Source organism: Xiphophorus maculatus, chromosome 5, assembly GCF_002775205.1.
Source record: "Xiphophorus maculatus strain JP 163 A chromosome 5, X_maculatus-5.0-male, whole genome shotgun sequence".
Classification (NCBI taxonomy): domain Eukaryota; kingdom Metazoa; phylum Chordata; class Actinopteri; order Cyprinodontiformes; family Poeciliidae; genus Xiphophorus; species Xiphophorus maculatus.
Window position 1 is genome coordinate 4,803,183 of NC_036447.1, and position 24,697 is coordinate 4,827,879.

A 24,697-nucleotide genomic window follows, 5' to 3' on the forward strand; every position below is an offset into this window, starting at 1 on the left:
AAGTTAGTTCAAAAACTTAAAGTAAGAAATTTTATGGCGTGTTATTGAAATGTGTGACGAATCTGGGTATATTGGGTAATTTCCTTGTCTCTTGGTGAAGATTTTGTGGGGCCCATCAACACTTTAGACTTTTCACCCTTTAGTACTAATGGACTGTAGACAGTTCTGTATGACACACAAGCTATATGGAAGATGAGAAGCAAGATGACAACATTTAATGAAGATGACACAAAAAGCCTTGCAATATTGTAATATTTGTTAAAATACTTGCCTGTTAACTTACCTTTAATCCTAGTTCATGTGGATATCATTGTTCAGCATTGACAAAAATGTTAAAATGTTGTTAGGCAACTTTTTTTGTGGCAGAGGGTGTTGCACCATAGAAGTATTTCATTTAAATTATTACTGTTTTTTTAAAGTTATGGATAAAACACTCTTTTATCCATTTATCCATTTCTTTTGTCTTATTAATTTTATTGTTTAAAACAATATGCCTAGTTATTTTTGTTCGAACATAGATGTTTTACAGAATTAGAGCTGTGTGCTACGTGTTTGTTTTTGTACCGGAAGTAGCGTCAGTTGTAAAGTTGTAACTAGAAGTAGAAACTATGTAACGGTTTTTCTGTGCTCCAACGCCCGGCTGTTCCAGAGAGAACAATTCCAAGAAAAACACAGAGTGGAGCAAATCTAGTTGCCGAAAATAAAGAATAACTCCTGTCTGTTTTATGAGTGAAACACAATCACAGAATTAAAATACTTCAATAAATTTCAATCACTGTTACCTTGTTCTGTTATTGACTGAAGCTAAATTTAGAGTTGCTCTTTATGTGTTTTTTCTGACTTGATGTTAAACTATTCCTTCATTGCAGTTCCGGTAAAACTATTTATTCTACTGGAACAAAAAGTTCAGGTAGAACTGTTTGTTCTGTTAGCGTAGATATTTTAAAAAGATCACTGCTAAAATAAAAACCTCAAACTTTAGTGGCAGTAACAAGAAACAAAGTAACTACATTGAATTGACCTTTACATGATGTTCTGTATGAACCTTTATCTCTCCAGGGCTGCTGCTTTATAAACCACAGTTCTCAGCTCAGCTAACTTAGACATTGCTTCTTTCAACTTCTTTTCAGTCTGCTTTGGACAGGTAAGATTTTTTTAATATACAAAGAGTATCTTTGTTTAGAATACACTACAGCAATTAAAAATATTGCGTGTTTATTGAGTTGTAAAAAAATTTTTATAGAAGATATTTTTCTCATGAATATATTAGAAGTGCACCGATTGCAGGTTTCTGGCTGATCACCGATTAAAAATATACTAAAAATCCTGACCTGCTGATTTCAATTGTGGCTGAAATTAATTTTTTTGTCTGTAATCTTGCTAAATATAGGAAGAAAGTTGATGAGTTACCAACAGTGGGGTGACTTTTGTTAACTGCAAACTAGTCAAACCTCTCACAGCAGAGCAGAAGATAGCAGTTGCTTTAAATACGTTTGCCAAGGTAGATAAAATCAGTGGATAAGATCGGCTTCACATGTAAAAATCGCCAGATCACCGGTTTCCTAAAATTAGAAAAATTGACACAGATAAATTGGGCATCTTGCCTGCCCATGCATTATTTAACATGAAATGCAGTGACTAGTTTCCTTGCCATCTGATAAATCAGTGCAGCTCTAGAATTTATACTTTCCCTGATATTAATGTGGTGGAGCTGTGTGGCTGTTTGTTGAAATCAAAGATCTGTGGAAACCAAAATTGTTGTAGCAACCTTACAAGAGGACATCAAAATTGTTGGGGATCAGAACTTGCTTCGACGTTTGGCTTATGTAATTATTATGAATTGTAATCCATAATTTATTATTTAATTAATAAAGCCAAGCTTAGTCTCTGATGAGGGAATGAAGAAACTCTTCACACAACAAGGAATGATCACTGATATGCTTATTTCTAATCGAGTCTCAGAATTCATTAACTAAATAGCCCAACTTTACAGATGAATTATTCTGTGAATAACTTCTTTCTTTAACTAATGGCATGTAACATAACTACTGATAAGAGAAAAGAAATATGAAGAATAATAAAATGGGAATAAAATCAGATTAATGAATGAACTTCATTGTTTCCTTCACAAATATTTACAGGCTGAAACTTTTTGTGTTATCTAGAACTGTTTACTAATGTTTCACCATCATTAACTGCTGCTCCCATGAACGAATACTCTATCTCAAAAATGTGATATTGGCATATGCTAACACATGCAAAAATAAAAAATAACTGAACAGAAATGCATATGTAAAAATGCACAGAAAAGTTCAAATGAATTAAATAAACAATTGTTTCAATATATATTTAACTGTATTTAATGCATGGGCAAGTAATAATCACAATATGCTTAAACAATATATAACCATTAAATCTGACTTCTATTCATTTCTGGTTATTGTCCTGTGTTAGCAGCACATCCTGACTTTATTTTATCTGTCAGCCAGACCCTCCAAATTCAATGGCTAGCTGTGCTGTACTGTTACAATGAAATGCACTGTAAACAGATATTTACCCATGTATTAAATACATTTAAATATTTATTGAAACAATTACACATTTAATTCATACATGTTTGATCTTTTATGTACATTTTTACATATGTTTCTCTGTTCAGTTGTTTTTTATTTTTGCAAAAGCCTTATAAAGCCCATATTTATGATGTGACCAGTCTAAGATATTCATGAAAACTTAATCATGTTCGTGACAGCTGTTATGTTTATGACAGTGTCATGTCAACCTTATGCAGACCCCTTTCTTATACAATGTTATATAAATAAGTCATAAAAATAAGGAAAATGCCATACACTATGTAAAAAACAATTTAATTTCTTTTCTCTCTATCTTTTAGCTTTTGACTACAGCTATGCTGCCCGATTCAACTTCAGCTCTTCTTCTCCTGAGCGTCCTCCTTGTTCACTCCTCTGTTCTGTCTTGTCGGATCGGGACCCAAAGCGAGTGTGATGCTGCTCCTTTTGTACCAGGCCACAAGATGGTGGGGAAAGGTTTTGATATAGTCAGACTGCAGATAAAAAGAGCTCTTGTGATTAATGTGAAGACTTACCTGAACCCCAGAGAAACCTGCATTCTCTGCTCCAACCCTCTTCAAAACCATACCTACCAAAAAGTAATTAAAGATGCATAAATAAACAGCTGCACGTCTGACTTGAGGGATTAACAATAATGCGACTTTTCTTCATTTTAAGCTTCCATCGTCTGTTGTGGACTGGAGTGCCAGCAGTCAATGCAGTGCTGACATCATCAGCAGTTATCACACCACTGTTAGGTACAGTATTTAAACTGGATTGTGAACACTGTAAAAGTTGAATCACATAATTAAACTAACAATTACCTGATATTTGATACATGTTCCAATCAACAGTGTATGTTTATTGGACTTTTATGTGGTAGACCAACAAATAGTGGATAATTTGTAAGTAGATGCTAAATTTGAAATATGTGGTGTGCATTTAAACTGATATTCTGATATTTATAAATATATTCAACTGCAACCAGTTGACTTCATAGCTCACCTAGAATAAATGTATAATCTTTTTTAAAATTCACCTTTATTCTCAGTTAAGTTCACAGTTAAGGTTACAAACAGCATCATGAAGACCAAAGAAAAACAAAAAAAATTGTAGTAAATGTACCCTGAAGGAGAATTAAGTTGTAAAAACAAAATCCCAAACTTGAGACAAAGCATGGAGCACGTCTACACTGTCAGCTGAAAGGTATCAAAGCTATGGAGGGTGTCTGAGGTTGTGTATTTACTTCTCTTTGCCTGTAGCGCACTGACCATGTTCTGCAGAGCGGGGGCAGCCTTATACACTGTAAAACATTTGGGACACATTTAGTTGTGTCTACTATCTTCTAGTCTTTAATACAAATAAATTCAGTTTTTTTTCTTGCATATTGTGAAATACCATACCATACCATACCAACTTTATTTATAAAGCACTTTAAAACAACCACAGCTGATACAAAGTGCTGTACATCAAAACACAACATAATAATAAAAAACATAATATAAAAACTTACAATTTAAAAACAAAACAAAATGATTATTTGGTTTAAAGTCCAGTATTAAGTTAAAACTCACAATTCAAGATTAATTTGCTAACAGAACTTAAAAAACAATGTTTAGACAACATGTCTCTTCTTGTTAAATTAACTTCATGAACTTTAATTCCCGAGTTAAAACCTAAACAATTTTCTTATTGACTGTAATTGCATTTCAAAGCAGCAGACAGACTTTTATTTTTAAGTCGAGCCACCTTCAAATATTTTATGGGTTTGTTGCATAGTTCACCCCTCATTTCTATTTCACTTTGTCTGTTGTGACAAGACAACTTAACATCTTTAGTCTGTGCATATAAAAATCTGACTCTGACCCGAAACCCGACCTAAATTCAAGTCACTCCTTAGTCTAAACCAAACCCCTGAATCAAAGACAGCACTTCTTATGGGGACTTACAAGGTGAGAAATCCTAAAACACAAACACAAATATATTCACACACACAAAGGGACATGTGCTCAAAGACCATCCTGCAACAATGAGAATCAGTTTGACTGTGAATAACTATAAATAATTAGTTAGGAAAATTATTAACAAACTAGAAATTTTGATTAAAATCACCAAGTGAAGAAAATAGGCAAATACAGATTCGTTCAATAAATTAGAATTTATTTCTATAAAAGTCAATTTGTTTCAGAAGTTTTATCACTAAGTGAAATATATTATATAGAATAATTCCACAGATATGAATTTTTAAACCCTTTATTTCTGTTAATTATGAGGATTTTCAACATAGAAGTATTGCAGACCTAATATTGAAAATTGGAATTAAACAGGAAACCAAAAAAAATATTTTCTAATACAGAAGAATGAAAAGTGTTTGTTACCTGCTTAGAGGTTCAAAAATCAACAATTTCACTAAGCTGCAATGCTTAAACACCTAAATAGAAATATAAAAAATGAACTGTATAGATGTTTAATAATAATTACTTCCTTTAAAATGTCCAACAGCTCTCTGATTAAGGCTTACACATCCCAAGACACCAATGATTGGACGGTAAGAAACAACTCAAAGCTGAACATTTCAGAATATTTCCAATGCAGCCCTGAGTTTTGATAACACAACCCTGATAGAAACCTTGCTGGTTGATTTTCTTTCTGTCACCATTTCATTTCAGTTAATATGTGCTCTTCCAAGAAACAGCATTTTATTATCTTTTTACTTTGCATTCAGTTAGAACTGACGTAAGTGATTAGATTAGTGGAAGAAAAATATGGCTCCTTGTTTAACACCTTATAAAATACTTGTTTTGTCTGAATTTCATCAGTTTGGCTTGGAAATTGAAAAGGCTTTGTTTGACAACTTCGATGTGGGAGGAACCGGCTACAACGCCTACAAGTTCGCTAAACAACAGATCGAAGAGGACCGCTACATTTTCAGCACACACAGTGTCACCTGCAACCATTATGAGTAGGATGGAAATTTTATTTTTTTCATTGAGTTCTGACAGGTCATGGTTATTGAAAAAATTGTCTAATTTTGTCTTGGTGTCTAGTTTTATATTATCACCCACACCTCCCTTAAGCGCAGAGTTCAAAAGGCAGTTAGACATCCTGCCAAGTCACTACAACTACTCTACTAGGAATGAGTATAGAAAGCTCATAAACACCTATGGCACACACTACTTCAGACTGGTGAGAACTTTGGCACACACACATTGTGAATTAGTTACAGATATTTTTCTGCAGGGAAGCATTTTAAAGAACTTTAAACCTGTTTTAGGTTGAACTTGGAGGGCGACTGAGACGACTGATATCTTCACGAAGTTGCTTGTCCACCCTGAATGGGTTAACCTCAAGTGAGGTAACAAAATGCACAAAACAACAGATTTGTACACAACCATAGGCCTGTTAACTTATAAAAGACGTTGCTTGCTGATCATTTTACACAGGTGGTTCACAAAGACATAAAAATGCCGCTTGCAGTGGGACAGGAAGAACAATAAATTGATTATCATTTTAAAATAAAATAAGAATAAAAACTGGGAAAACACAGCGGACAATGAATTTTTAAATCAAATGAAATCAAAACCTGATAAAATTGCAGAAGACAGTAGCTAATTTGTTCAAAAGAAAAGACAGAGATGAAAAAGTTACTGCACATGCTACAAAGTAAAAGTGTTTATCGATGTTTATACATGATAGTTGCGGTGGAAACAGTACAAATAATGTAAGGTAATCAAGTAAAACTACAGTTATTATTATTATTATTATTGCTATTACTATTATTATTATTATTTTCATACTTATTTGCACATTGTACCTCATTAAAATTATTGTCATAGTACTGGCAAGAATTTAAAATTATTTACACCCCTCCTTATATTATTACCAAATACATGAAGCTGCAAAATATGAAGTTCATCGCTTCCAACAACCTACTTTAAGTATTTTCAGTGTAATTTTTTTGTTTGTTTGTTTTGTCCATTTTAATTTCCAAGGATTTCTACATGAACATATTCTTCTCTGCTTGTGTCTGGCTCTTTATGTGAATATCTGGTGTAATGCAGCTTTTTTAAAAATCTCTTTCTTATTCTTCCATCCAGATCCACTCCTGTTTATCTATGGGTGTTGCTGTTGGCTTAGGGAAGATGAAAATCTCTCATGTCCCGAAGTCTTGCATGGGTGTCCTACTAAACCAGGACTCTGCCACTAACTTCAGCTCTGGTCTTCACCAACACTACTCAGAGGTGTTAGGAGGAGATGGTTGGTTGGGGGAGTTTTCAATTTCCCAAAATGATTCCACAGCCTACATGAACTGGCTAAGGAGCCTGATAGAACATCCAGAGGTTGTATCGTTCTCCTTTCGACCTCTCTATCAGCTCGTGCCAAACAAGCTTCAACAGGCAGAGATGAAAACTGCTATTGAACAGTATTTGAAGGACACTGCTGTGAAGAAATCACTCCAAGAGCCAGACTGTGAGGGCTCTACTCCTAATTTGTCCTCTGACTGCTGCCCTCTGTACGCCTCAAGGGGAAATCTATCAGTGACCATTGTTCGAGGCTGGAATCTATACGGAGATGTGATTGGAAAGACTGACGGGTGGGTTGATGCAAAGGTAAAAAAAAAACAAAGACCTTATGGAACCTGATGAGCACACCTTTTATATGGCTCCTCTTTTGTTGACAGCTATGCCAAGATGTTCTATGGTTCCATATCCCACCAGACCCAAGTGATTATATCCGATGAACCTCAGTGGAACGCTGAGTTTGATTTGGGCAAGGTCAGTAAACGTTATCATCACAGATTAATGATTAGTTTGTCTGCTCAACAACAGACAAACTAATCTATTTACTCTGCTGATGCAGCAGAACTTATGGAGTTAATACCAGAATCTATTTTCGCAAAATAAACATTAAATTACCAGAAGTGAGAAAAATTGGGTTTTTATGCATCAGTCTTGAAAGAAAACATTCTTTGGTGCTGCCAAACTAATTTGTTAGCAAGCATTTTATATTGGGTCAAATATCATTTATCAGAAATGTGTTGTAGTTTCCATTGCAACAAAATTATGTTAAATTATTGATTATTAACTATTTTGTGCTTCAACTTGTTGTTTACATGAGACAGCAGCCACAAAACAAGAGCTCCTCCATTTAGGCCTGACTTGTTCTTGTTTCGGTTCTCACAACCAACCTGGATGTCTGTGGACATGCGGCTCCCACACTTACTGCTCTGATAATCTTGTTGTGGAGTCAGGAAGTGATAACCCTCTCTTATTGCTTTTACAAATCAATCATGAGCATAAAAAGTTGGCTGTCCAAACAACAAATGTACAAAATGAACCTTTAATGTCAAAGTAAAAACTTTATTAACAATTATTTTTAAAAACCTGTTTGAAATAAATAAATCGAATCAAATAAGACAAATCAAAGTAAAAAATGATATGTAATGCAGACAAAAAGCATATTGTGTAGGCAAACTTGGGGAATGGACAATCAACTCCATTTGTAGATCCAAGCCAGGCTGTAGATTCTTTATATTTTGAGATACTGGTTCAGCACCTTCATGAAAAGTAATTTATTTTTACTTGATTAGACCATTCACATTTTATGATGTTTATGGTCGAGTACAAATGAAAGTAAAAACAGAAAAAAAGTCTGAAAATATTTGAACAGAAACCATTTTACACATACTGTACAGTATATTGTACACACATATATAAACAGATGCAGCCTAGCTGATGCATTTCATATCTTGTGTTTCGGCTAAGATTACACTGCATTTATCAACTTTTGAGATGCGAGATGCTAACAGTTTTATTTCCTCTATCACCTAAATAATTTGACTTTGAATGGGAAAATATGCATCTGAATAATTCTCCATTCAAATTTTCTCCTAAAGGTGGACACAAGCCTGGCTCTGAAGATTGAGGTTTGGGACCAAGACTGGAAATATCACGACCTCCTCATAGAGTGCATGAAGTACCTGAGCCAGGGCACTCACACTTTCACATGCAAATCAGCGTTAGGAAATGTTGAGGTTAAATACACGCTGACCTGTGACCCGCATCTGACTGGAGAAAAGTGCAACCTTTATAAACCAACTCCTTAGTGACAGGAGATTGTTGAATTTTGGGAATGAAAGCATTTCAATTCATCATGTAACATTAACTCACTAAATCTGATAGAAACTCACAATTTATACTTAATCACTTAAGTTTGTTAAAGATCTAGCTAAATGTGTAATTATCATACAATGAAAAAAAATCAAGATTCTGTGTAACATTTAATCACAAGAAATAGCTATATTTTAATATATGCAACCAGAAATTGTGTTCCCTTTAATGACAATAAAATTTTTGAAATTGCTACAAGTTGTTGACTTTACATACTTTCTACAAATCTTGTATTAGTTGTATGAATTATGTCTTGTATGTGTTGCTATAAAAGAGAGTGAGACATAGTTACATTACAGGATGTGTCACAAAACTCTTTGGTCAAGACCGTCTGTATGCAGCAAAGCGGAGAAAAAAAGCGGACATAATTTTCAACCTGATCATTGTTTCCTTAGTTTTATGGTCACAATCAAGAGGCACAGATGATATTTATTAATTGAAATGATCTTTCATCATGTAGTCATGTTTAAAACAGTGACGACATCTCATGAGCCAGAATGTTCAATGCTTTTTATTATTCTTATTTTCTGCATAAAAGGTGTTAGAAATATTTAATATACGTTGTGTTATGTTTGCTACGTTCTTATGTACACTGTATTTGATGTGTGAAGTTGTGCTGTTCTCCCATTGTTCTGCGTTTTTCAGTTCCTGCCTTGCAGTTGCAGTTGCAGAAGAGAGCAAACTGGAACTAAACTCAACTGTCAGCCTGTAGGTGCAGCGTGACTGCACTCAAGATAACAGAAGAAATAACTGAAAAAACAGCAACACTGTGTAACCGGCATGAGATAACAGAATAAACTATGTAACTTGGGACAGCCCTTAATAGAATAGAATAGAATTACTTTATTCATCCGAGCAGGGAAATTATTTAGGATTATTTATTAAGGAAATAAAAAGCAAGGGTACGGTAGAACTTGCATCAGGGCGTCTAGGAGATTGTAACTGAAGCAAGTCCTGTTCGTCCTCCTTGCAAGAAAATCTAAACTCTCTTGTCTTTCTCCTTTTTGTGTGGTGTTTAAATGTTTTAGGTTGTTTGAACCTGACAAAAGGTCCAGGCACCAGTAGGATAAGTGTAACTCCATCTCTCTAAAAGTCTATGGAATAGGCAGCAAAAACCACAGCAACTTCCAGTCCTCTCAGTCCTACCTTTGAGAAAACAGAAAAACATCTGGCTTTCCTCGCTGTTTGCTCCTATGTCACTTGTTTCCAATGTTATCTGTAAAATAACTGTGTTCCTAAAATGTTCAAAACTGATCTAAAGACAAACAGTCTGCTGCAAGTAATTCAAAAAGGAGACAACGTGCACATAAACCAGCTCTTCAAGTTCAACTTCTGTAGCATAAAACCAAACTTCTGCAGAAGCCAAAATAATTAAATAGTGAAGGAGTCCACTGTAACAACCTCGCTTTGAATGTGTGAAGCCAAAGCAGCTATCAGAGTCCAAGAGGCATAAATTGGGTAAAAAAAAAAAAAATTCAATGACCCTCCAGTTGGGCTGGGTGATAGAACTTAAAACTAAAATATTTTTTTCATACTATATCCTTTGTTAATCAATTTTGTTCATTTTGACAAATAAGACAAAATGATTTCAAAAAGTGGGTTTTATATCCCAGCCGGGCACGTCCCACCGGGAGGAGGCCCCGGGGAAGACCCAGGACACGCTGGAGAGACTATGTCTCTCGGCTGGCCTGGGAACGCCTCAGGATTCCCCCGGAAGAGCTAGAAGAAGTGGCCGGGGAGAGGGAAGTCTGGGCCTCCCTTCTGAAGCTGCTACCCCCGCGACCCGACCTCGGATAAGCGGAAGAAGATGGATGGATGGATGGATGGATGGTTTTATATCAATCAGTTGTATGACAGAGTGTTATGACCAGGTTACAGAGACTTTGTTTAATAATACTTATTTCCACTTCGGTTTAATCCAAATTTAGTCAGCGGCTTCATGAGGCCCCCAGGGCTTCAGGGCCACATAAATGCTAGTATTTTATCACAGACAACAGATATATAAATGTCACATTTCTTTATTGAGATTATCAATGCTGCTAAATTAGATTTAATGATTTCAGCATACATAAATTAAAAAATTTCTAATTGTTTAACATTTAAATCTAAGACTTTAAGGAGCTGGCAAGTTTACATTGTAAAAGTTCAAAGAACAATATTCATAGTTAGATTGTATTGTTACCACAGCTACAACCCTATGCTGTGAGATTAATCTTTGAGTTTGAGCCCTGTTTGTTCACAAATATAAATTATTAAACTACAATTTTAGCTTTTGGAGGAAAGAGTAGAAGAGATACTGTACATCCTCAGAAAGAGGAGGTTGATTCAGATGCTGCTGAATCTAATGATGGTCAATAAGATGAAGGAGCACCTGGAGAACACCCAGGAAGGAGGAGGCAGACTAGGAGAGTCTACACTTATGACCAGTTGTGTCACCTGACCTTTAAAGTCCTCAAGATCTGATCCACCAGAGTATAAACACTTTCAGAAAACAACTCTTCGAGGCAATCCTCATTCCATATATCCTTTTTATGGCAGCACTTAAAAATAAATCAGTTCATGTTCATACTTATTTCGTTAGTTTAACAGGCTAGTTAACATTGTAGTTTAATCTGATAAAGATAATAATCCATTGAAATTTGTGTAATTTTATCCTGTCATTGGTGAGAATAGATTTATGTTCTTACATTTATTTAGACAAGAACACCATAAAGATTAATTATATGAGAATAAAAGTTAGTTCAAACAAGTTCAAGTAATACATTTTATGACGTGTTATTGACATGTGTGACAAATCTGTCTCAGCCCAATGAGAGGGCTGTGACAAAACAGCCCTCTCATTGGGCTGCCACCTTATCGTGGTGGAGGGGTTTGAGTGCCCCAATGATCCTAGGAGCTATGCTGTCTGGGGCTTCATGCCCCTGGTAGGGTCACCCAAGGCAGACAGGTCCTAGGTGAGGGACCAGACAAAGCCCAGCCCGAAGACCCCAATGATGAATGGCACCATTGGACTTTGTGTTCCCTTGCCCGGATGCGGGTCACCGGGGCCCCACTCTGGAGCCAGGCCTGGAGAGGGGGCACGATGGCGAGCGCCTGGTGGCCGGGCTTTTACCCATGGAGCCCAGCCGGGCTCAGCCCGAAGAGGAAACATGGGCCCCCCTCCCATTGACCCACCACCCGTGAGAGGAGCCAAAGGGGTCGGGTGCAGTGTGTGATGGGTGGCGGCCGAGGGAGGGGACCCTGGCGGTCCGATCCTCGGCTGCAGAATCTGGCTCTTGGGATGTGGAAGGTCACCTCTTTGGTGGGGAAGGAGCCGGAGCTAGTGTGCGAGGTCGAGAGGTTCCGGCTAGAAATAGTCGGTCTCACCTCAACGAATGGCTCTGGTTCTGGAACCAGTCTCCTTGAGAGGGGCTGGACATACTTCCACTCTGGAGTTGCCCAAGGTGAGAGGCGTCAGGCAGGAGTGCTCCCCATCTCGGCGCCTGTACGTTGGGGTTTACCCTGGTGAACGAGAGGGCAGCCTCCCTCTGCCTACGGGTGGGGGGACGGGTCCTGACTGTCGTTTGTGCTTATGGGCCGAATGACAGTTCAGATTACCCACCCTTTTTGGAGTCCTTAGAGAGGGTACTGGAGAGTGCCCCTCCTGGGGACTCCCTTGTTCTGCTGGGGGACTTCAACGCTCACATGGGTAATGACAGTGAGACCTGGAGGGGCGTGGTTGGGAGGAACGCCCCCCCCGATCTGAACTCAAGCGATGTTCTGTTGTTGGACTTCTGTGCTCGTCATGGATTGTCCATAACGAACACCGTGTTCAAGCTTAAGGGTGTCCATATGTGCACTTGGCACCAGGACACCCTAGGCTGCAGTTCGATGATCGACTTTGTCATCGTTTCATCGGATCTGCGGCCGAACGTCTTGGACACTCAAGTGAAGAGAGGTACGGAGCTGTCCACTGACCACTACCTGGTGGTGAGTTGGCTCCGGTGGTGGGGGAGGAAGCCGGTCAGACCTGGCAAGCGAAAACGTGTTGTGAGGGTCTGCTGGGAACGTCTGGCGGAATCCCCTGTGAGACGGAGCTTTAACTCCCATCTCCGGCAAAGCTTCGAACACGTCCCGGGGAGGTGGGGGACATGGAGTCTGAGTGGACCGTGTTCTGTGCCTCTATTGTCAAGGCACAGATTGTCGATTCTGGTCCACCATCCGGCGTCTTGGGGGGGGGGTTAGGGTTACGGCACCAACACTGTTTATTGTGGGGATGGTGTGCTGCTGACCTCTACTCGGGACGTTGTGGGCCGGTGGGCAGAGTACATTGAAGACCTCCTCAATCCCACCAACATGCCTTCCATTGAGGAAGCTGAGCCTGGGGACTCTGGGTTGGGCTCTCCAATCTCTGGGGACGAGGTCGGCGAGGTGGTTAAAAAGCTCCTCGGTGGCAAGGCCCCGGGGGTGGATGAGATCCGCCCGGAGTTCCTTAAGGCTCTGGATGTTGTAGGGTTGTGTTGGCTGACGCGACTCTGCAATATCGCATGGACATCGGGGGCAGTTCCCCTGAACTGGCAGACTGGGGTGGTGGTCCCGCTGTTCAAAAAGGGGGACCGGAGGGTGTGCTCCAATTATAGAGGGGTCACACTCTTAAGCCTCCCTGGCAAGGTCTATTCAGGGGTCCTGGAGAGGAGGGTCCGTCGGATAGTCGAACCTCGGATTCAGGAAGAGCAGTGTGGTTTTCGTCCTGGTCGTGGAACACTGGACCAGCTCTACACCCTCGGTAGGGTCCTGGAGGGTGCATGGGATTTCGCCCAACCAGTCTACATGTGTTTTGTGGACTTGGAGAAGGCGTTCGACCATGTCCCTCGGGGAGCCCTGTAGGGGGTTCTCCGGGAGTATGGGGTACCGGGCCCTTTGATACAGGCTGTCAGGTCCCTGTATGACCGGTGTCAGAGTCTGGTCTGCATTGCCGGCAGTAAGTCGGGCTCGTTTCCGGTGAGAGTTGGACTCCGCCAGGGCTGCCCTTTGTCACCGATTCTGTTCATTACTTTTATGGACAGAATTTCTAGGCGCAGCCAAGGTGTTGTGGGAATCCGATTTGGTGGCCTTAGGATCTCATCTCTGCTTTTTGCAGATGATGTGGTCCTTTTGGATTCAACAGGTCGTGCTCTGCAACTCTTGCTGGAGCGGTTCGCAGCCGAGTGTGAAGGGGCCGGGATGAGGATCAGTGCCTCCAAATCCGAGGCCATGGTCTTCAGCCAGAAAAGGGTAGAGTGCCTTCTCTGGGTCAGGGGGGGTGTCCTACCCCAAGTGGAGGAGTTCAAGTATCTCGGGATCTTGTTCACGAATGGGGGAAGAAGGGAGCGGGAGATCGACAGGCGGATTGGCGCAGCTTCTGCCGTCAAGCGGGCGCTGTACCGGTCCGTCATGGTGAAGAGAGAGCTGAGCCAAAAAGCGAAGCTCTCGATTTACCTGTCGATCTGCGTTCCCACCCTCATCTATGGTCATGAGCTTTGGGTCATGACCAAAAGAACGAGATCGCGGATACAAGCAGCCGAAATGGGTTTTCTCCGTAGGGTGGCTGGGCTCTCCCTTAGAGATAGGGTGAGAAGCTCAGTCATCTGGGAGGGGCTCAGAGTAGAGCCGCTGCTCCTTCACATTGAGAGGAGCCAGTTGAGGTGGCTCAGGCATCTGGTCAGGATGCCTCCTGGACGCCTCACTGGTGAGGTGTTCCGGGCACACCCCACCGGGAAGAGGCCCCGGGGAAGACCCAGGATATGCTGGAGGGACTATATCTCTCAAGTAAGATATTTTATGGCATGTTATTGAAATGTGTGTTAAATCTGGGTCTATTGGGTAACTTCCTTGTCCCTTGGTGAAGATTTTGTGGGGCCCATCAACACTTCAATAGACTTTTCACCCTTTAGTACTAATGGACTGTAGACAGTTCTGTATGACACACATGTTGTATGGAAGATAAGAAGCAAGATGACAACATTTAATGAAGATGAGACAAACAAACTTTGCAATATTGTAAGATTTGTTAAAATACTTGCCTGTTAACTTACCTTTAATCCTAGTTCTTGTGGATATTACTGTTCTGCATTGCCAAAAATGTTAAAATGTTGTTAGGCAACTTTTTTGTGGCAGAGGGTGTTGCACCATAGAAGTATTTCTTTTAAATTATTACAATTTTTTAAAGTTATGGACAAAACACTATTTTATCCATTTATTTAATACATTTCTTTTGTCTTATTAATTTTATTGTTTAAAACATTATGCCTAGTTATTTTTGTTCAAGCGTAGAAGTTTTACAGAATTAGAGCTGTGTTCTACGTGTTTGTTTTTGTACCGGAAGTAGTGACAGTTGTAAAGTTGCAACTGGAAGTAGACACTATGTAACAGTTTTTCTGTGCTCCAACGCCCGGCCGTTCCAGAGAGAACAATTCCAAGAAAAACACAGAGTGGGCAAATCTAGTTGCCGAAAATAAAGAATAACTCCTGTCTGTTTTATGAGTTTATTACAATCACAGAATTAAAATACTTAAATTTCAATCACTGTTACCTTGTTCCTGTATTGAAAGAAGCTAAATTTGGAGTTGCTCTTTTCTGACTTGATGTTAAACTATTCCTTCATTGCAGTCCCAGTAAAACTATTTATTCTACTGGAACAAAAAGTTCCGGTAGAACTGTTTGTTCTGTTAGCGTAGATATTCTAAAAAGATCACTGCTAAAATAAAATCTTCAAACTTCAGCGGCAGTTACAAGAAACAAAGTAACTACATTCAATTGACCTTTACACGATGTTCTGTATGAATCTTTATCTCTCCAGGGCTGCTGCTTTATAAACCACAGTTCTCAGCTCAGCTAACTTAGACATTGCTTCTTTCAACTTCTTTTCAGTCTGCTTTGGACAGGTAAGATTTTTTTAATATACAAAGAGTATCTTTCTTTAGAATATATTGCAGCAATAAAAAATATTGTGTGTTTATTGAGTTATAAAATTTTTTTTATAGAAGATATTTTTTTCATGGGTTTATTAGAAGTGCACCGATTGCAGGTTTCTGGCTGATCACCGATTAAAAATATACTAAAAATCCTGACCTGCTGATTTCAATTGTGGCTGATATTAATTTTTTTGTCTGTAATCTTGCTAAATATAGGCAGAAAGTTGATGAGTTAGCAACAGTGGGGTGACTACTGTTAACTGCAAACATTTATACATGATCTGCTTGGCCGGTCTACTAGTCAAACCTCTCACAGCAGAGCAGAAGATAGCAGTTGCTTTAAATACGTTTGCCAAGGTAGATAAAATCGTTGGATAAGATCGGCTTCACATGTAAAAATCGCCCGATCACCGATTTCCTAAAATTAGGGAAATCGACACAGATAAATTGGATGGGTAATAAATCAGTGCAGCCCTTGAATTTATAATTCCACTGATATTAATGTGGTGGAGATGTGTGGCTGTTTGTTGAAATCAAAGATCTGTGGAAACCAAAAATGTTGTAGCAACCTCACAAGGGGACATCAAAATTGTTGGGGATCAGAACTCGCTTCGACGTTTGGCTTATGTAATTATTATGAATTTTAATCCATAATTTATTATTAATTAATAAATCCAGGCTCAGTCTCTGATGAGGGAATGAAGAAACTCTTCACACAACAAGGAATGATCACTGATATGCTTATTTATTATTGTTTCCTTCACAAATATCTACTGGCTGAAACTTTTTGTGTTATCTAGAACTGTTTACTAATGTTTCACCATCATTAACTGCTGCTCCCATGAACGAATACTCTATCTCAAAATTGTGATATTGGCTTATGCTAACACATGCAAAAATAAAAAATAACTGAACAGAAATGCATATGTAAAAATGCACAGAAAAGTTCAAATGAATTAAATAAATAATTGTTTCAATAAATATTCAACTGTATTTAATGCATGGGCAAGTAATAATCACAATATGCTTAAACAATATATAACCATTAAATCTGACTTCTATTCATTTCTGGTTATTGTCCTGTGTTAGCAGCACATCCTGACTTTATTTTATCTGTCAGCCAGACCCTCCAAATTCAATGGGTAACTGTGCTGTACTGTTACAATGAAATGCACTGTAAACAGATATTTACCCATGTATTAAATACATTTAAATATTTATTGAAACAATTACACATTTAATTCATACATGTTTGATCTTTTATGTACATTTTTACATATGTTTCTCTGTTCAGTTATTTTTTTATTTTTGCATGTGTTAGCATAAGCATTATAAAGCCCACCAGGTTTATGTTATGTTTATGACAGTGTCATGTTAGTCTTATGCACACCCCTTCAGATAAAGTGTTAACTAACTTTCTTATATGATGTTCAAAAAGTCAGAAAATAAGGAAAATGCCATGCACTATGTAAAAAACAATTTAATTTCTTTTCTCTCTATCTTTTAGCTTTTGACTACAGCTATGCTGCCCGATTCAACTTCAGCTCTTCTTCTCCTGAGCGTCCTCCTTGTTCACTCCTCTGTTCTGTCCTGTCTTATCGGGACCCAAAGACAGTGTGATGTTGCTCGTTTTGTACCAGGCCACAATATGGTGGGGAAAGGTTTTGATATAGTCACACTGCAAAGAAAAAGAGCTCATGTGATTGATGTGAAGACTTACCTGAACCCCAGAGAAACCTGCATTCTCTGCTCCAACCCTCTTCAAAACCATGCCTACCAAAAAGTAATTAAAGATGCATAAATAAACAGCTGCACGTCTGACTTGAGGGATTAACAATAATGCGACTTTTCTTCATTTTAAGCTTCCATCATCTGTTGTGGACTGGAGTGCCAGCAGTCAATGCAGTGCTGACATCATCAGCAGTTATCACACCTCTGTTAGGTACAGTATTTAAACCGGATTGTGAACACTGTAAAAGTTGAATCACATAATTAAATTACTGGATTTTTTTTACATGTTACAATTACATGTTCCAATCAACAGTGTATGTTTATTGGACTTTTATGTGGTAGACCAACAAATAGTGGATAATTCTGAAGTGGAAGTTAAATATGAAATATGTGGTGTGCATTTAAACTGATATTCTGATCTTTATAAATATATTCAAGTGGAACCAGTTGACTTCATAGGTCACCTAAAATAAATGTATAATTCAATAAAATTCACCTTTATTCTCAGTTAAGTTCACAGCTAATCTTACAAACAGCATCATGAAGACCAAAGAAAAACAAAAAGAATGTAGTAAAGTTTGAAGGAGAATTAAGTTGTAAAAACAAAATCCCAAACTTGAGACAAATCATGGAGCACGTCTAGACTGTCAGCTGAAAGGTATCAAAGCTATGGATTGTGTCTGAGGTTGTGTGTTTACTTCTCTTTGCCTGTAGCGCACTGACCATGTTCTGCAGAGCGGGGACAGCCTTATACACTGTAAAACATTTGGGACACATTAAGTTGTGTCTACTATCTTCTAGTCTTTAATATAAATAAATTTAGTTTTAGATTTTTATCCTAAATATGTGAGTTTGTGAAAGATAAACTTACAGTATTTAAGATATGTTAGCATTTCATTAATTTTGTCAAACCTAAAAGAGTTGAATAAATTAGAGTTTATATGTTAGCACTAAAAACACTGAAAGAAGAAAAACACAGGAATGGGAACTATTTCCCAGAATGCTTAGCGGCATGGTTTTGTATCCTGAGATGGATGTGTGTTACATTGATCTGACTTTGGTGTGTTATTAAGGCAAACGTTCATTTTAATAAGTTGTAAGTCTCTGCTAAAAGTTTTTGAGCAGAATTTATGTTTTTATGTTGATCTTTGTTAAATTCATTAGCAAATGGTAATTTTTGTTCTAATCAAATTGAAACAAGAATTTCAAATATTCTAATATAAAATACGTATTTTATTTTATTTAACTTGATAAGGTGAGTGAAAATAATACAGAAATGTGAGAAGGAAGTTTTTTTTTCTTGCATATTGTGAAATGATTATTTGGTTTAAAGTCCAGTATTAAGTTAAAACTCACAATTCAAGATTAATTTGCTAACAGAACTTAAAAAACAATGTTTAGACAACATGTCTCTTCTTGTTAAATGAACCTAATGAACTTTAATTTCTGAGTTAAAACCTAAACAATTTTCTTATTGACTTTAATTGCATTTCAAATCACACAAAGGGACATGTGCTCAAAGACCATCCTGCAACAATGAGAATCAGTTTAGTTTTATCACTAAGTGAAACATTATATAGAATAATTCCACACATATAAATTTTTAAAGCCTTTATTTCTGTTAATTATGAAGATTTTCAACATACAAATAATGCAGACCTAACTTTGAAAATTGGAATAACACAGCAAACCAATAAGATATTTTCTGATACAGAGGAATGAAAAGTGTGTTTGTTACCTCCTTAGAGGTTATTTTCAAATGTACTTTTAATCTGAAAACTGAGCCACATATAGAAGCATTTTCTAATTTATTGAATATAACTGTAGTTTATGAATACCTGCCTAATAAGGCTGTGGTATTAAAATAACAATAGTTAAATCAACAAATTCACTAAGCTTAACTACCTTATTAAAAATATGAGAAATGAACTGTATAGATGTTTAATAATAATTACTTCCTTTAAAATGTCCAACAGCTCTCTGATTAAGGCTTACACATCCCAAGACACCAATGATTGGACGGTAAGAAACAACTCAAAGCTGAACATTTCAGAATATTTTCAATGCAGCCCTGAGTTTTGATAACACAACCCTGATAGAAACCTTGCTGGTTGATTTTCTTTCTTTCACCATTTCATTTCAGTTAATATGTACTCTTCCAAGAAACAGCATTTTATTATCTTTTTACTTTGCATTCAGTCAGAACTGACGTAAGTGATTAGTTTAGTGGAAGAAAAATATGAATTCTTATTTAACACCTTATAAACTACATGTGTTGTCTATATTTCATCAGTCTGGCTTGGAAATTGAAAAGGTTTTGTTTGACAACTTTGATGTGGGAGGAACCGGCTCCAACGCCTACAAGTTTGCTTCACAACAGATCGAAGAGGACCGCTACACTTTCAGCACACACAGTGTCACCTGCAACCACTATAAGTATAATGGAAATTAGATTTTTTTTCATTGAGTTCTGACAGGTCATGGTTATTGAAATAATTCTCTAATTTTGTCTTGGTGTCTAGATTTATATTATCACCCACACCTCCCTTAAGCGTAGAGTTCAAAAAGCAGTTAGACATCCTGCCAAGTCACTACAACTACTCTACTGAGAATGAGTATAGAAAGCTCATACAGACCTATGGCACACACTACTTCAGACTGGTGAGAACTTTGGCACACACACATTGTGAATTAGTTACAGATATTTTTCTGCAGGGAAGCATTTTAAAGAACTTTAAACCTGTTTTAGGTTGATCTTGGAGGGCGACTGAGACGACTGATATCTTCACGAAGTTGCTTGTCCACCCTGAATGGGTTAACCTCACCTGAGGTAACAAAATGCACAAAACAACAGATTTTTACACAACCATATGTGATACTTCCACGATTCTAACGCCCAGGAGTGAAAGTAAGGCGATATGGTCTGGTACTGCGTACTGTACAGTACTGTTATACTGTTTATAAATTTCTTTTTTCTCTAATTTCTTATTGTTTCTGAACTGGTTGTGCTGTGTGATGGAGCCTGTACCACTCCAGGCATCTCTCTCTCTCTCTCTGTGTCTCTCTCTCCCCTCCACTGCCCTTTTGACGCTTGTAGGTTTCTCAGCAGCCTTCAAACTTTTCTCCTCTATAACGTCTGTCTGCAAAATGTCCCAATTAAAAGCAAATGATGATTATCTACCCTGAACAAAAATATAAACGCCCCATGTCAAATATAAGAGTGTATATTTGGGTTACGCAATATATAGAGAAACTCAAAATATCTTTTCAGTAATTACTGATCTTCATATCGGCATTGATAACATAGTGGTATGGACTCTTGTAGCAGATTGACAGTGCTTTGAACATGATAAGGGTCAGGTTGAGGAATTTGATTTTGACCAAGTTGGCTTCGGGGCGCAGGGGGTTAGCACGCCCCACATTTGGAGGCCTTAGACCCGTGGACGCCGCGGGTTCGACTCCTGGTCCCGACGACCTTTGCCGCATGTCCTCCTTCAAAAATGGCGCCGGCTCAGCTGGCTGCCTGCAGACGCAGCTCCTGTCGTGTGTGTGTGTGTTAATCTGTGTATAAAAAATTCTTGCTGTAACTGTAAGGGAAATAATTTCCCTGCTGGGATGAATAAAGTAATTCTTCTTCAAGTAGGCAGTTAAAGACAGTCTCAGGTGTGATGCATCTGTGCAGAGAAAGTCTCATCACCTATGTGTATCGCTGGTCTTAGCTGATCCTGTAGATGGACAAGCCCGATATGGCGATCTTGCGGTGGAGTGGCTGACAAGGATGAGGTCAATTTGCAGAAGTGCCAGTCTGTTGGAAACAAACTCTTAAACTGCCTATGATCTGATAATGGACATTGAGCCGTACAGCTACTGCTGTATGCCGATGACACTCTCTTGTGACATCTGAGGCATTATGACTTGTGAAAAAATTTGACATTTTGGAGTAGCCTTTAATTGTCCCCAGTTCAAGAAATGTCCAGTTGTTGCTCATTTTGTCTGATCACCAACTGGACATGTCCCACCAGGCACTAGTAAACAAAAAAACAAATCATTGAGTAATGCTCACTGACAACAAGTTGGATTAAAAATTACACACAAATCAAGAGAAATATTCCTTTTGTACAATAAATATCAGCAAATGCTCATTTATAGTTGTTAACTCCACATGGCAACAATGTTTGACATGGAGCGTTTATATTTTTGTTCAGTATAGTTGTGTTCATGTTACTCTGCTCAGTTAAAACAGCACAGCACACCTCGAAAACAACTGCTTGGTAGCTTATAAAAGACGGCGCTTACTGATCGGATTGGTGCGTTTGATTTATAGACTGGGACATTTTACACAGTTGGTTCACAGAGACATAAAAAAAATCCACTTGCAGTGGGAGAGGAAAAACAATATATCGCTTATCATTTTAAAATAAAATAAGATTAAAAACTGCAAAAATATGAAGTTCATCGCTTCCAACAACCTACTTTAAGTATTTTCAGTGTAATTTTTTTGTTTGTTTTGTCCATTTTAATTTCCAAGGATTTCTACATGAACATATTCTTCTCTGCTTGTGTCTGGCTCTTTATGTGAATGTCTGGTGTAATGCAGCTTTTTTAAAAATCTCTTTCTTATTCTTCCATCCAGATCCACTCCTGTTTATCTATGGGTGTTGCTGTTGGCTTGGGAAAGTTGAAAATCTCTCATGTCCCGACGTCTTGCATGGGTGTCCTACTAAACCAGGACTCTGCCACTAACTTCAGCTCTGGTCTCCACCGATACCACTCAGAGGTGTCAGGAGGAGATGGTTGGTTGGGGGAGTTTTCAATTTCCAAAAGTCATTCCACAGCCCACATGAACTGGCTAAAGAGCCTGATACAATATCCAGAGGTTGTATCGTTCTCCCTTCGACCTCTCTATCAGCTCGTGCCAAACAAGCTTCAACAGGCAGGGGTGAAAACTGCTATTGAACAGTATTTGGAGGACACATCTGTGAAGAAATCACCCCAAGAGCCAGACTGTGAGGGTTCTACTCTTAACATGTCTTATAACTGCTGCCCTATGCACGCCTCAAGGGGAAATCTATCAGTTACCATTGTTCGAGGCTGGAATCTATACGGAGATGTGATTGGAAAGACTGACGGGTGGGTTGATGCAAAGGTAAAAAAAACAAAGACCTTATGGAACCTGATGAGCACACCTTTTATATGGCTCCTCTTTTGTTCACAGCTATGCCAAGATGTACCATGGTTCCATATCCCACCAGACCCAAGTGATTGAATCCGATGATCCTCAGTGGAACGCTGAGTTTGATTTGGGCAAGGTCAGTAAACGTTATCATCACAGATTAGCTGAAAAAGCTCAACAACAAACTAATCTATTTACTCTGCTGATGCAGCAAAACTTATGGAGTTAATACCAGGATCTATTTTTGGAAAAATAAACATTAAATTACCAGAAGTGAGAAAAATTGGGTTTTTATGCATCAGTCTTGAAAGAAAGCATTCTTTGGTGCCACCAAACTAATTTGTTAGCAAGTATTTTATATTGGGTCAAATATCATTTATCAGAAATGTGTTGTAGTTTCCATTGCAACAAAATTATGTTAAATTATTGATTATTAACTATTTTGTGCTTCAACTTGTTGTTTGCATGAGACAGCAGCCACAAAACAAGAAAAGAGCTCCTCCCTTTAGGCCTGACTTGTTCTTGTTTCGGTTCTCACAACCAACCTGGATGTCTGTGGACATGCGGCTCCCACACTCACTGCTCTGCTAATCTTGTGGAGTCAGGAAGTGATAACCCTCTCTTATTGCTTTTACAAATCAATGATGAGCATAAAAAGTTGGCTGTCCAAACAACAAATGTACAAAATGAACCTTTAATGTTAAAGTAAAAACTTTATGAACAATTGTTTTTAAAAACCTGTTTGAAATAAATAAATCGAATCAAATAAGACAAATCAAAGTAAACAATGATATGTAATGCAGACAAAAAGCATATTGTGTAGGCAAACTTGGGGAATGGACAATCAACTCCATTTGTAGATCCAAGCCAGGCTGTAGATTCTTTATATTTTGAGATACTGGTTCAGCACCTGCATGAAAAATAATTTATTTTTACTTGATTAGACCATTCACATTTCATGATGTTTATGGTCGAGTACAAATGAAAGTAAAAACAGAAAAACAGTCTGAAAATATTTGAACAGAAACCATTTTACACATACTGTACAGTATATTGTACACACATATATAAACAGGCGCAGCCTAGCTGATGCATTTCATATCTTGTGTTTCGGCTAAGATTACACTGCATTTATCAACTTTTGAGATGCAAGATGCTAACAGTTTTATTTTCTCTATCACCTAAATAATTTGACTTTGAATGGGAAAATATGCATCTGAATAATTCTCCATTCAAATTTTCTCCTGAAGGTGGACACAAGCCTGGCTCTGAAGATTGAGGTTTGGGATGAAGACCCTAAATATGACGACCTCCTCATAGAGTGCATGAAGTACCTGATCCCGGGCACTCAAACTTTCACATGCAAATCAGCGTTAGGAAATGTTGAGGTTAAATACACGCTGACCTGTGACCCACATCTGACTGGAGAAAAGTGCAGCCTTTATAAACCAACTCCTTAGTGACAGGAAATTGGTGAATATTTTGAATGAAAGCATTTCATTTCATCATGTAACATTAACTCACTAAATCTGATAGAAACTCACAAATTACACTTAATCACTGAACTTTGTTAAAGATGCTAAATGTGTAATTATCATACAATGAAAAAAAATCAAGATTCTGTGTAACATTTAATCACAAGAAATAGCTATATTTTAATATATGCAACCAGAAATTGTGTTCCCTTTAATGACAATAAAATTTGTGAAATTGATACAAATTGTTGACTTTATATATTTTCAACAAAGTTTTATGAATTATGTCTTATATGTGTTAGTATAAAAGAGAGAGAAACGTAGTTACACTACAGTCCATGTCAGAAAACTATTTGGTCAAGATCTTCTGTATGCAGCAAAGTGGAGAACAACCGATCAGAAAAAACCTGATCGTTGTTTCTGTCAGGTTTACAGCCTTAAAATAGACAAAAAAGAAATGAGAGACAAATTAATTGGATTTTACTCATGAGGAGAACAGAAAGGAGGGTCTGGTTTTCAGTCTCCAAACTCGCTCTGTGAATCTTTTCTTGCTTTTCCTCCTTTATTTTGCAATCATGATGCCCTAATTTACATTTGTCAACAGTTGTTCCTAAAAGGGTGGAGAACAAAAACCAGCTGCTAACAC

The 24,697-nt window shown here is 37.9% G+C and overlaps 2 protein-coding genes across 2 annotated transcripts; both read left to right on the forward strand.

Annotated features, from left to right (window-relative positions):
- The first annotated feature begins 1,057 nt into the window (after positions 1-1,057).
- LOC102216688 (perforin-1-like) lies at positions 1,058-8,935 on the forward strand. Its single transcript, XM_023334520.1, has 10 exons — positions 1,058-1,144; positions 2,894-3,169; positions 3,249-3,328; positions 5,073-5,118; positions 5,390-5,532; positions 5,618-5,756; positions 5,845-5,925; positions 6,668-7,164; positions 7,252-7,345; positions 8,467-8,935. Exons 2-10 carry the CDS (start codon positions 2,909-2,911, stop codon positions 8,674-8,676), a joined length of 1,551 nt encoding a protein of 516 aa, XP_023190288.1. The 5' UTR covers positions 1,058-1,144; positions 2,894-2,908; the 3' UTR covers positions 8,677-8,935.
- Positions 8,936-15,555: 6,620 nt separating this feature from the next.
- LOC102235429 (perforin-1-like) lies at positions 15,556-24,434 on the forward strand. Its single transcript, XM_023334495.1, has 10 exons — positions 15,556-15,642; positions 17,180-17,455; positions 17,535-17,614; positions 19,380-19,425; positions 19,697-19,839; positions 19,926-20,064; positions 20,153-20,233; positions 22,037-22,533; positions 22,619-22,712; positions 23,827-24,434. Exons 2-10 carry the CDS (start codon positions 17,195-17,197, stop codon positions 24,034-24,036), a joined length of 1,551 nt encoding a protein of 516 aa, XP_023190263.1. The 5' UTR covers positions 15,556-15,642; positions 17,180-17,194; the 3' UTR covers positions 24,037-24,434.
- Positions 24,435-24,697: the final 263 nt, after the last annotated feature.